Source organism: Lycorma delicatula, chromosome 2, assembly GCF_047948215.1.
Source record: "Lycorma delicatula isolate Av1 chromosome 2, ASM4794821v1, whole genome shotgun sequence".
NCBI classification, from domain to species: domain Eukaryota; kingdom Metazoa; phylum Arthropoda; class Insecta; order Hemiptera; family Fulgoridae; genus Lycorma; species Lycorma delicatula.
The window spans coordinates 103,245,271-103,259,934 of NC_134456.1; the positions used below are offsets into that span (position 1 = coordinate 103,245,271).

Here is a 14,664-nt window from a genome sequence, read left to right on the forward strand (position 1 = left end):
AAATCACAAAGTCCTAAAACATACCTGCACATCAGGAGTAATTTGCTTTAGGTTAATTTACGAGAAGTATTATGAATACAGTGCATAAGTAGCAAAGAATTAATCTCGGCGATCAACAAGTTGCACAAATAAATTATAGAGTTAATTACAATAACAAATCGTAATAATTAAACATGTAAAATAGTTAAGCCACCTATCATGATTGCACTTAAGCGAATAAATGGTTTTCTTTTAGCTAAACTTGAAATCGAAAGGCATAAGGTATGATGAACTGAATGTTCCACAAATTTCAATGATAAAATCACTGTTTAACGTAATAATGAAAATTGAACCTGCCTGTAGCACACAAATAATATCAAGAGACGAACTCGTGAATGAAGGTACATGAATACATACAGTAATCCTGGGCGTAGTCCGCACTGGTGTATCAGGAATACAGAGGTGTGATGTGGTTTAGTGGTAGAATAATACGTAGCATCTCAGATGTGTAGCGACGAGGTTGGAGATTCTGCTTGGATGAGAATATTATCATAAAGTTTGCAGGAGAATATGGCCATAGGCGACTGTACTGGAGGAATGTTGGATCTACTCTGCCGAAAAGATGGCGTGAAAGAAAAAAGGGGGAAACCAGATCCAGGTAGTGGACAGGAGAGAGTGTGTGTAAAAAACAAGAGATGTGTGCATGTATTAGTATGGGAACGAAAGAATAACGGGTGTATGAAAGGGGTAGTCAAAAATAATTCGAGAGATGAATGCACGCGGTCACTAAGGATGACGGAGGGAAACAGTCTGGCAGGCGCAGAAGTGTCGAACACGAGAAAAAATAATCAAACAGGTACAAATGACAAGCCCAAAAATGTGAAACATAGTAAAATTTAACATGCCTGTAACAAACAACAGGACCCAACCCTAGCTTAGAATTCATTGAAAATAACGGAAACTTTACGCTAAACGGCGTAATCACTCATTAACAAATAATTTCTGAACAATTCTTGCAATATGGTTAAATATTCATTGTCAGAATGACAGGAAAAACATGTTGAAATCTGCATTACTTCTCGTCTTTCTCTAATGGTACAATGAACTACAAGACTAATTCATGATAAACTACATTATCAACAGTTTTATCAAAAAGTAAAGAATTTGTTATATGGCGACGGGAGATTGTACATAAAACATCAATTTTATCTGTTTGTAATCAATATTCCTGAATGGTGTGAAGATTTTAACTACTCTATATTTGGCTACTTCGATTATTTATACAGATATTCTGATGAAAACAAGCTTTGTCACAAAAATAAACCTTACCCAGCACCTGAACCATATTTCATCAAAATAATCAAAAACTAACGAAAATATTGTAAACCTATTCTTTTCTATTTCTTTCAGTTACGGTAAAACATCAAAGCAATTTGATGTTTTTTAGTTCTGATATCAGTAGTTATTGAGAGGCTCTATCTGTGAAAGATATCTTAACTAAATTAATAACTAATTGAGTCCTCTTTTATGTTCGAAAACTTTAGTTTTTAACAATAACAGTAAGCCAGGGCCCTTTTCATTCTATACACATACAACCTAACGAGATTTATCTGTTAAACGTGATCTATTTCTCTTCTTGGGAATTTTGAATCAGGAAATTTCAACTGAAATTTGTCTTTTACAAATTTTATAGATCAATACGTGAAACAATTAATAAAATAATTAATTAATTCTGTACAATAAAAATGCTGAGATTATTATAAAACACAATGGACGTATTTGGGTAAAAAACAGAAATATACAATCTACAATGACACTGATGCGTTACAAATAATTCAATTGATATACACAGCAAACCGTGAAATCTACACAATAAAAATTTACCCATAAATAAATTATGCATTCGTTTTTTCTAACGATTGCGCCCGTTTTGAAACATCAGTATAGTTTTATTTAAAGTATTTAAAGTAAATACAAAACAGTATTTATTCTCTCTAAGACTGAATTCAATTAATTTTTTTTATATCTCTTGAATATATCTCTTGATTTTACAATTATCTCTTGAATATTGTAAAAATGTTGAATGTATGTAAAAATTGGTTTTCATATAGTAAAACGAACCACATTATTAAAATATTTTATTAACATTATATGAAAATTATATTTAATTTACGTCAACTAGGACTTATGTTTATTAACGTACGTAGGCGTATAAAATGAGTTTCGTGATGTAGAAAAAATTGATAATTGAAATTTTATGGTATTAAGGTAAGGAATTGAATTTTTAAAATATTTTCTTTTATTATTAATTTTTTACAAAAGTAACTCACTTATTTAATATCAAGCATTAATAATAAATGTAGCTGCATGTGCACTGTAATATAAATACTAAACATAAAATAAACCATTACTTATTAAAAATAAACAATATAAATGATAAAAATTAATTATAAAAATATACCAACCACTATCTATGAAGTAAATTACCTCTAAAATTGTTTTATAGTTTTATAAGATTTTACTTCTGAGAATTAGAAAAAAATAAATAGAAATTTATACGGATAGAACTTCATAAAAATAACATGAAGATAAACCTACTGCCATAATTCGATACAACGGAAGAAGTTCTATTTGAAGACGGAATTTATACTTTCCTGGAAAATATTTGCGACATTTCTAAGCGCTTTATATCATGTCTTGGTCATGATCGGACGGATGTCCATATTGTGTTCATATCGATTACGTAAAAAAATTTACTGAATACAACTGAATGAAAGTAAATAAATTGAAACCGAATATTAGAATAAATAAATCATATATATTTTTTTACTAAAAACTCATATATAATTTTTATTATCGTCATACTATATATAAGTGATGGAATATTCATATAAATGTATATTGAGAGAGAATATTCCTACGCTCGAGCGCCCTCCCGCAAACGCGCGCACACACACACACACACACTCACACTCACTCACATACACACACACACAAATATCAAACATATATATAGGGGGAGAGAGAGAAAGAGAGTGAGAGAGAGAGAATTAGAATATCTATTTAGTTCTAGTTTTTTTTATAGACAAATATATATATATTTCTATCCTCTTTTGAACTGTTCTGAACAACAAAGTAGCTTAATATTCCGAGAAAAACAACAATGAAAAGCACAATGTTTAAAATATAAATAAAATATAAACAGTAAATTTATTTATAGATGGTTTTATAAATATTTTGGTTTTATAACGATAAGTTAAGAGATTAATATTAACCTTCTAGTTTAATATTTATTTATGAAACTAAAATATAAATTAAAACTATAAAAAACATAATTAAAATGTTAATAATAAATAGTAGCAACGAAGCAGAAATGCTGAATTAATTCCGTACGAAAACCGTTGAACGTTACAAAACCGGAAGTAAGATAAAGACAATACGATAAATTATAAATATTCCTCGTTTCAGAGCACATTCAAACCACATAATCTAGAAAATAATCAAATAAATGGAAAGGGCCAAGATTGAAAACGTGATTTCTGATGTTTAAAATTTTGGAAATTATTTATCTACAATTTCATTCCTTAAATTTTAAAATCAACTTCGATTAGGTTTGCTTTAAACAAACGGAAGTGTAGTAGAGAAAATTCTGAAATTAGTATTATAATGACATCTTTTATAATTACTGCTTGATCAATTTTTTTTGTCTCACAAATTGTAAATTAACAATTGGTTCTGAATAAGGAACTGCAAGAAAGTGGTATTAAAAAAGCAATTGATGAGGGATTCCAGCGAACACCTTCAATAAAAGGTAAATATATAAATAATGACATATAAATAAACTACATAAGTAAAGAATATAAATAAATACTTTCGTGTTGATTAAGATTACAAAAATTCAACAGATCAAAAATTATAATGAAAAAACAAACCAAAAATGAATCCATAATGTTATAAACAAAATAGTAACTTAACAAGTTCACGGAAATAAATAGAAGGGAGCTAGGCTAATCATTAAGGCATAGTAAAGATGTTCATCATATATCTGATACCAAACCAGTTCAAGTGTCACTCAGGTACCCCAAGTCCAGCAGTGTAGACATTTTAGTCGCCGGACTTTTCAATGTTGTCTAAGAGATCATCTGCTAGAAAGTTCATATGATTGTCTAATAGCTGTCTGTAACATGAAGCAAACTGTTGAATCTCGTCGTGAACATAAGCCAATCCCAGGTAGTCGTGAATTTCCTTAATCTGAGCGAACTACGGTACTTTTGTAATGGATCTCGCCAACTTATTCTTGAAATGTTGTGTAATCTGAACGCTACGTTTGCTCGTCAAACCCCCACAACTACATGTCATACGTCCAAACCGATTTTAGAATCATTCTGTATATAAAAAATTGCTGAACAGCGTAGATGCCAGTTACTATGTAACAACCAATAAAGCCTGATATACTTGGTGTTATTTCCTTTTCTCTTTCACACGGTACTACCACGTTAAACCACGACTAAGGTTGAGCCCAACGTTCCAAACTAGGTCAGAGTGCAGTAATCAAACACAGATTACAGGTTCGTTGTGGCCAAATGCCGATCTTCGTAAGCGGCCAGGATCGCCAGAACGGTCGAGAAAGGATGCGTTTCAACTTTTGGAGCAAACCAGGCAGCCAGGTTTTATCAAATGTCTGCTGTACATCCAAGAAGGCTGCCGAAAAAAATCTCTTTCTTTCCAGGCACTGCGTGATGATATTAACAGCCCTATTCGTTTTTTCTATGGTAGAATGTTCACCACTGAATCCAGATTGATTTTGCGGCCACCTGCAGATACGGATTGATACCACCTTTAGAGCTGGCGATGTGGCGGCCACGTTCGAACTGATTGCAGGTGTAACGGGGGCCTTTCGCTGTCCGCATGCCCCCGCGATGGCAGGAATATAGTTAAGGTGCCACTGTATTTCGGCGCATGGGAGCCCTGAAAACCTCAGTGTTTAGGGGCCTGTAGTCAGTGCAGAGACTGCGCATCCGCTCTCTGCCAAGACATACGTCGGTTCCACCAGAGTACCGGAACGGACCTTCAGGATGAATCCCTGAATTGGGGATGTACCCCGGCGGCTAGCCTTACTTCAGAAGGGATTAACGACATGCAACTTAAACAAACAACAAACGCGGGAGAGGGTTCACGTAAACACTCTCGTTAAGAACCAGCCGTTTCGCCTGAGGTGAAACGGAGAAAGAGTGCGGAATCTCGTCGAATAGAAGTTGAGGCTAGAAAGAGCTTGCAAAGAGCTTTTATCAGGAGCAACGTGTCAAAACAAAAGTATTCGGTTATTACAAAGGAAGATGGTAATTTCTCAAGGGTGAGTCCATTTCTCATTGCTCGAGAAATGACTAATTGTGCTGGAGGCCCTGTTAAGGAAATAAGGAAAACCTTTAATAAACTTCATGTGGAGACTATAAATGATGCTCAGTCCAAGAAGATCCTAGGGCTCAAGAATATTAGAGATTTTGTTGTACGCGTCGATCCCCACGGCACGCTCAACACCTCAAGGGGTGTTGTGGTCTGTCGGGATCTCCTAAATTGTACGGAGCAAGAAATTGTTGAAGAATTGGCACCTCAGGGAGTAATAGAGTGTCGCAAATTGAAAATGAGAAGGAACGGATAGGTCCTACCTACAGCCTCATGTCCTCACTTTTAACCAGCCAACTTTGCCGGAGAAGGTAAGAGCAGAAATTCATCGACTGGATGTGCAGGCATTTGTTCCACAGCCAATGAGATGCTTCAAGTGCCAACGCTTTGGCCACACCGGTCTTAGATGTGAGAGACCGCAAGTATGCGTGTGCGGTGATGAGGTGCATGAAGGAGAGCCATGTACGGAGCCTCCTACATGTGTCAATTGCAAAGGACAGAATTCATGCAGATCCAGAAACTGTCCTGTCTACAAAGACGAAGTAGCTGTGCAGGAAGTAAAAACCTGCAGTGAATCAGCTGAAAAAGATAGTAAACGCCCGCAAACCTAGAGCAACAACAACTTATGCTGAAACTGCGGCTGCTGTTCCTGCTCCTGCTCCAGTTGCTGTCGATGAAAGTCAGCTTATCAATAAATTTGCGCCCACTTTGGCTAGCATGATTAAAAGGATTATAGAAAACAAAATGAAGCCTTTCAGTAGTAAAGAATGTCAAGCCAAAGGTATTAGTACAGCCTCCTGATGATGTATCTTCGAAACAGAAAAGTGCTCTTGAACAGAAGAAAACGATGCCAAGCCAGAAGGCCACGTCCGTCTTAGAGAGATATTAGATATAGAAAAAATATAGGGTGTATGCAAAACGACTTATGATAGATTCAAAGAAACGATCCTGGCAGCAATACGTGTCATCCATTTTTTTCGTGTGTCCTTACCGCTGGCAACTTATGTACTGGACCAAACCAGGTGGTTTCCTTGGTGTTTCAAATCTAACCATATACTTGGCAATATATTTTAAACAAAATATTTCTTTGTTATTTCCATTCGGTTCCAAATATGTAAAGAACGTCGACAATGGTTCTTTTATAACCTTGTGGCGTGCATTAATAATACTCCTTACCTTGTGTCCATTACCTTCAATTTTCTCGTTGATGACATCGATAGGGATCGAGGAGTGCAGATTCCTCAGCACTACTCCGAATGCCCTATCGTCCTTTCCCATGATTGTGTAACCAATTAATTAGTCCTTGCGCACGCACCAAATGAATGATCTTCTTGTAAACGTTAAAACTGGAAACAACTCGTAGTTGTTTAGCATTAACTACCCCTTTGCAGTAGTCATCTTGGCACGACAATTTCAAGCAGATCGATATGTAATGAAATTTTGAATTGTTTATTGCTTTTATATATATATATTTTTTTTGTTACGGCCTGAAAGGACCAATAAGTCATTTATGTTTAGTCTTTCTTATCTTCCAATACTCTTTCATTTTTCTGGAAAAATCCATTTTCCGTTCCTCTGTCCAAACCGTCGCCGTTTTCTTTCTAGGCTTTTCTGCAAATTTAACACCGGGCAAGTTGTTATAATTTCCAGATCCTGTTCAGTGCTCTTGATCCTGTTCAGTTGCTCTTGGTCCAGAGATCTTGCAGTGCAATGCAATGCTTGTTTGATGTTTTGAAGCACCTCAGTGAGTCACAGTGGTTGCGATGTTAGCTTTAGCAATCTTTATTTATATTTATTATATTTTTTTGTTTCTTTTTTTATGATTCAGCTGAATAGATTTGCGTTTTCTCAGCAGACCTCATTTCTTAATACAAAATTGCTTCCTAAAAAATGTATAATCTGTTATCTATAATTGTACTCCAACTTTTTACTTATTTAATAACTTAAAAGTTTTATAAATTTTTGTCTTTAACTTTATTTTTTTATAGATCTCAATTTTCTGAAAAGAGTTTTTATTAATAATGAGCACAGAGTAGAGGTCAACTGTAGATTATTAAATTTTCAAATTGGTGAACAGATGCAGAATTCATTAACAGAGAGCGAAACGTGTGACAATCTACGTAAAATAATTACCCACAATGGACATCTTAAAAATTAAAATTTTCTGAAAATTTCATGTAAAAATATTTGATTATATTAAATACACAATTTTTAAAACTTTTCAAACTAATGTGAGGGGTAATTTTTAATTTTTATCGTACAGAAAACAAATAACAATTAGTAGATTAAACAATCTCGCCTGAGTTTCTCTTTTATTGGTATGTAAATATTGCAATTAAATTTTATCAATTATTCATATTATTTTGAATTAAATTTTTAAATTTAAAATTGTATTACCTGAGTGTTGTATTACGAGTATTGTTTCTATTGTATATTTAATAAAATAATTTCAATACAGATATTTCAATTTTAAGCATTTGCGAGTATTTTTACAAAAAAAAAAATGAACAAAATTACATCTGAAATTGGAGAATACTTATTGATTTTTTTGTGTTTTGAAACATACAAGAATAAAATCTGTACCTACAAGAAAACTTTAATATTGAGAGAAAATTATATCCATATCTAAAAACGAAAATCAAATAAGTGTATTATTTTTTTTTTGTTCAATAACCTTAACTTTGAAATTTAAATTTACGACAGTCTTTATCTCATGTACGATAGAATAAATGCTTGGCTGCCGAAACGAAATCTGTAGTTTATGTTAAGAATTGAGAAAAGATCAGCGAGAGTAAAAAATAAATTATTTAACAAGTCACAAAGAGCTTTCAGCTTTAGCGAGATAAAAACTCCCACCCTCGGCCCGAAAAGTGTAGAAGGTGTAAATATTTGAGAAAGAACTATGCCGTGTTGGCTATAGAATATAAATCCTGATTATCCTATATAGTATGCAGGTGTACTGTCGGAACATAAATTGTTCTTACTTTCGCTTCAAGATAAACTACACTGGAAACAACACTCTATAAACTACTTACAAACTCAACTATAATCTTTATCAGCAACTACTTACTGATATCAAAACAGTGCAAGAGGGAGAGTCAAATCACCTTGCCGCACAATGTATACGTATATCTCAAAAGTACTTCTAAGTCAAGACCTACGTACTAACTATATTGATACGCATTCAAATGTTCTCATAAGACCCCCAAAGGGTTTGTTAATTCCTGTCTAATAATTCCACCTAATATAACAAGAAACTTCGTCTATCAAACATTTAGTAAACTTCAAATACTTAGTATTAAATAAAACAGTATCTTATTACCATCAAGAGTAATAATTACAAGTTGACTTACAAGTATTACGAAAGTTTTAGCTAGTAGGTCTACTACAGTATCAGAATCTGTTACAATTGCTTGTGTTAAATAACACACAAACGAGCGCGCAAATACAATTTCAAAAGAGATTGCGCTTTTTCTGAACTAATAGTTATAAATCGTAATTAAAAATTTAAATTTGAATGTGTTTACTATCTCAACCACTGAAATAAAATCAACAATTCTGTTGCTAATACAACCTTTTGATAGAAAAAAAACTATAGTTTGGTATTATATAAATATAGTAATAATAATAATAATAATAATAATAATGCTTTATTTTCAATATTTCAGTATTTTTTTTAAATACATTATTTACCAAAAATAACTATAATATATAATCACGATATTCTACATACTAATTTAAAAATCGTCAGCTGGAAAGTTGAAGTATTATGACAAGCTAAAATAATACTGTCAATAAAACTATTTAGTGATCTTAGTAGAATAATAAACAGAGGTAAAACAACATTATTATTGCTAGTACTATCGTGCTATTATTACTGTCTTCATAGGAAGAAAGAGTTCCCTTTAATACAAAAAAATAATAAATTTACGCTTTCACATTTTAATATATTTTTAATAAAATTTATATTATGAGTACACTTTACTTAACGCAATTATCATATTCAATTTTCTCTTGCAGATTAGTTATATATTCAATGCTAGTTTTTTTCAAGTGTGTGTGTGTGTGTGTGTTTGTGTGGAATTTAAATTGTCGCTTCTAATTTTTAATTTTGGTATAATTACTATTTCTTTTTATTCATTCAATTTTAATTAGATTAATTACATTTTTGTTTATTCTATTTATATACCAGTAAATGCGCCTAAATGTAATTTTAAAAGTTATATTTAAAATTTCTCTTAATTAATTAATTTTATATGGTATCCTAAAGTTATTTCGTTAAATTAGTTTGGTATTCAATGTAAAACTTGAGTATAAAATACAATGTAAAAATTCTCAAATTTTATTAGAAATACTGTAATGAAATGATTAATTATTTCTATTTTATGCAGAAAGGTTATAAAACAGTTAATTATTAATTTGACGGTATATTTCAATTATAAGTTGAAAAAAAAGTGACTCGTTTTCAATATCTTATGATAGATAAACTGCCAATTTGGAAGATAAAATACGACGTTAAATAAATTGTTCTTGATCATAATTTTACAGAATAATTAAAGTAGAAAATTAACAAACTAATTTTTTTTTTAATTTTAAGCATAAAATCAATGGAAAATAAGTAATTCTGTATTAAAAATTTTAGTAGATTTTCTCATGAAAATAAATTTACTTTCTACACAATATACATTTTTGTTAGCGCCTATTCACAAAAGAGGTGACATTTTTTGCTACTTATTCAAGAATACGGCTTATTTCTGAGGAATAAGTAAAAAACACTTTTTTTGAATATATTATGTAGCACATATTTCAGCCTGTAATTAAATTATTTTAAGACTATGAAGTGACTGTCACAAATGCGTTAAAAATACACACGCACACATACACACACACACACACACACACAAGCATACAGAAATATATATATTTAAATTTTAGAGGTATACATATGTATAACTAAATATATATGTATAAATAAAGCATAATATATTTTTATGTACAATTAGGAGACAGTTCTGTCTGTCAAATCATAATTTAATTTTAAAACATGTATATATAAACTTACCGCATTCTCCAGGATGCTGAACTCGTATATTTTCTCGATGAAGACATGAATGCTGACGTAATGCACAAAGACTCTGATAGGTATGGCCGTCAGTACCGCAAACAGGGGAAGCACTGGGAGGACAAGTATCCGGACAGCGACATGTTGCTCTCCCATCACTTCCGGGGTGGCACGTCGCTCCGTGAGCGCAGAATGTTTTTTCGCAGGGTTCTGTACAACACAAAAAAGAAGACATTTAGTAATATGAAAATCTATGTTTTAATAGTCAAGTATATAAAGTAAATGATAAATTTTATATTAAGTTGGTGCGTACTATCTATTTATTCTGTATTTGTTTGAAACTAGTAAGCGCAACAAAAACCTCCTCTTCCACTAAAACCTGAATTGATTGCAGTTTCTATTTCCACAGTATATTATAATAGAATTTATATTCTATTAGTATAAAATAAATTCGGCTAGTATAAAATGCTGATATTCTTAATGAAACATCAATTTTTTACATGTTTAATAAAGCAATTTTTGATGAAAGTTTTGAAGCAAGAATAGATAATCCAACTCATGCGTGTAAAAAATTACTAAAAGAAATTTTTTTAGACTTTGCCGGTTGGAATGAAAAATTCTCATACTAATACAATTCTGTACATTAACCCTCACTGGTTAGAGGCAATTTCATAGCTATACATATATACAGGGTGTCCCATATAAAACGCAACCCAACCTTATATTGGTAGATATTGAAATAATAAAAAGGCATGTGTAAATGTAAATGTAATTTTTATTATTACCATCCATTACCTTACATTTAGAGTAAATGTTGGAAGTGGCCGCCATCTTCTTGAATACAAACTTCAATTCTTTTTACAGCGTTTCTTGCAACTTTTTTTCAAAGTGTGTGGCTGGATATTTAATACAGCTTGTTCAATATTGAGTTTCAATTGTTCAAGTGTTCGTGGTTTGTTGCTGTAGGCTTTTTCTTTGAGGTAACCCCGTAGAAAAAAATCCGCCGCAGTCAAATCTGGAGATCTTGGTGGCCACAAGCCTCGACCGATAAAACGATTACCAAAGAATTCCTCAATGAAATCAGAAGTTGAACATGCGTAGTGCGATGTCGCACCGTCATGTTGCAGTGTCTGTCTTCCTCTTCCAAGAATGCAATGAACTGAAATAAAATATCCTGATATCGTTCTGCATTAATGGTGTACTCGAAAAAAAATAGGACTTCTGCGCGTGTAATTATTTTCGTGATAAACGTGGGGATTTTCAGCATTCCAAATTCCACTGTTTTGGCTGTTTACGTAGCCATCCAAATGAAGCCGTGCTTCATCTGTGAAAAATAACGAATCCATAACATTAATTCCCTCGCGCAGAAATCGACGGAACCATTGACAATATTGTAGCCGTTTTTCTTTGTCGGGCTCAAGAAGTTGATGAACCGTTTGAATGCGATAAGGTCGTAATTGTAATTGTAATTGTTTGGTCGCCCGATGAACAGTTGATTTAGACAAATTAATTTCAGCAGACAAACGTCTGATCTATTTATTTGGCGAGGCGAGTAATCGGTCTTTGATTTCAGTGATTGTATCTGTATTCAACACTGACGTAGATCTTTTGCGTTCCTTGTTATTAACAGAACCAGTCTCTCTAAATTTTGCGACTAACCTTAATACTGATGTTTTGTTAGGAGCAGGTTTATCTGGGTACTTATGGCGAAACAAATCTTGCACTGCAACCACTGATTTCGTACTGAAGTACGACTCAACAGTGAAAACACGTTCATCTAGCGAAAACACCATCTTGTCTGTAGTAGCAATATACTGAACGTTATGATTGCATTGTTGTTACTATAGGTAGTGTTCTACTGCATCGCCGCGATGTTCAGAGTTGGACGAGTCCATTTCAGTAACGAGTAGGAGAGTAAGCTTGACTTTTGAAATTTCATGGATGAGTATTGATGGGTTGCGTTTTATATGGTACACTCTGTATATATATGGTAGTTGTAATTAAATTTAGAGACATAGCTACATAGCTAAGAATCAAGAAAATCCACGTGTCTTGACAATTATCACTCACTTAATTTTCGGCTCATTTAAAAGAAAATATTGTAATTTTTTTCTCTTTGCAAATGAAGATTTTTGTGAAACGCATGCATCCCTTTTTCTGTGTTTTTTAAAAAATAGAACCAAATTTGATGTTATTAAAATATGTAAAAAAAATAATTATCATAAAATAAGTAAATTTCATTCATTGTGTTCTTCTTTCAATTATTTCTTCATTATTTTAAATTAAGAATATAGGTAACAGAAAATAAGAAAATACCCTACATTTAACTATAATTAATAAACTAGATTAAATATTCTAAAGATAAGAACCCAGAAAGAAATAACTATATTTTTCCGTAATACTTCACAGATTTTTGAAAATTTTACTAGTTAAGCTTTAATTTTAGATTTTAATTATTTGATTTTTAAATGTAACATTACTGTAGGCTTTTATATTACTCTCGTTGCTTAATATAAATTAGCGTTTTTTGCCGTCGCAAAATGAGGTAAATTTTGAACTGATAAATGGAAAAATTTCCATTTATATCTAAACGAATAATTCAGTAATGAAATTAAGTAAATGTAATATGTACCGGGTGCACAAAAAAGTACATCAGGGTTTTTAAATTCTTATCTCTTGAATGAGATATGTAGTGTAGATTTAACGCTAGAATTAAGGATTCACCTGCGTTATAAAATGCGGTGTCTGCTTAGAGTTGTTGGGTGTCTGCGGGGGACAGCCCGTCCAGAAGGGATGGGAGGCTCCGGCGTCCCACCATCAGTGATTGGCCGGGGACTCATTTGCAGTGCCTTTGGGGAGGGAAATGTAAGACCGCAGATCCGGTGGGGGATTCCTGTGGGGATTCCTCATTAGAGGTAAGGCGTAAAGACCGTAGTCATGGTGAGAGGTCCCCTCATTGGGGTCCCCTCATTAGAGATATGGCACGCAAATAAAAACCGTCTCTCGGCTACCTGGATGGGACTTTGTTTGTACTGAGGTAGCTTGTGGCGATGGCGTCCACCCGGAGCTGAGTTTATGCTTGGTTGCGGGTCCGTGTGGGGAGGTGGGGAAAATACAGATGCAAAAAAGGCTAGAATTAAATAGCAAAAAGGATGAATTAATTACGCGCATGGCCATCGATCGATTCCCTATCTTTCCGGTTCATAGCGCTACTAGTAAAAATGACGACTTCTGAACAAAAGCCTTCTATGTTTTGATGTTTGCCATATATGAATCTATAGATACAGTTCAACTTGGGTTTTGTAGAAAGTTTAATCATGATCCTCCGAGTTACAATAGCATTCGTTAATGGCATTATCAGTCTGAAACGATGGGATGTCTGTATAAAGGAAAGAGTACGGAATGAGCAAGAGTTTGGGAAGAAAATGTTGAATGTGTCAGGGAATCTTTCCTTTTCGAAGTTAAGATTTCTAAGGTCCAAAACTTAGTAAAAACAGTTACTTTTATACCAATTTTAATACTAGATCGTGGATAACGTTCTTTGGTGGTTGAGTTTCAATTAACCACACATCTCAGGAATGGTCGATCTGAGGCTGTAAAAGCATCATCCTTATTCATCCTCTGAAGTACCTTACAGTGGTTCCGGAGACCAAAGAAAAAAAAAGAGGGAATCTTTCCTGCGTAGTTCTAAAAATATTTGTCAGGGAGGCCAGTCGTGACCTAGCGATGCCGGTGCTGACAATAAAGCATATTCTAAAGAAACATTCGTATATCCTTCCACACCGTTTACAGCTGTTGTAGGCTTTGTAGCTTACTGACAAGCTTATATTGACATTTTTTATTAAATTCCTGATCGAAATATTGCAACATAAAGACGACAACTTTCTTGATCTATTGTGTTTGAGTTTCTGGGTTAAGACTTCATTTTAGTGGAACAATTAAATCACATAATGTCCGTATCTGAGGTTAGGATAATTCAACTCTAAAATGCGAAAGGAACTCCCAAAAATTAAATGTTTTCTATACGATATCCCGATAAAACGTTTACGTGACGTTCTTTTTCGCTAAATATTTTTTAAGAATAAATAGGAGTAGCTTATTTAGTTATGCTGCGTACATGGTTTTTTTTTCTGTGCTGCAAGATGGACTAGAAAATATGTTTTTTTTTTGGCAAGAAGCAGGTGCTGGTTATACTTCACTGGCGTAACTCCGTACGGGAT

The 14,664-nt window shown here is 33.1% G+C and overlaps 1 protein-coding gene across 3 annotated transcripts in view; it reads right to left on the minus strand.

Moving 5' to 3' along the window:
- Window positions 1-14,664, minus strand: part of LOC142319063 (agrin-like) — a 968,658-nt gene that overhangs the window by 306,394 nt on the left and 647,600 nt on the right. For all 3 annotated transcript variants that reach the window (XM_075355916.1, XM_075355919.1, XM_075355917.1), the window contains exon 4: window positions 10,445-10,654. In XM_075355916.1, the coding sequence (XP_075212031.1) occupies window positions 10,445-10,654 (210 nt within the window). The remainder of the gene's footprint in view (window positions 1-10,444; window positions 10,655-14,664) is intronic.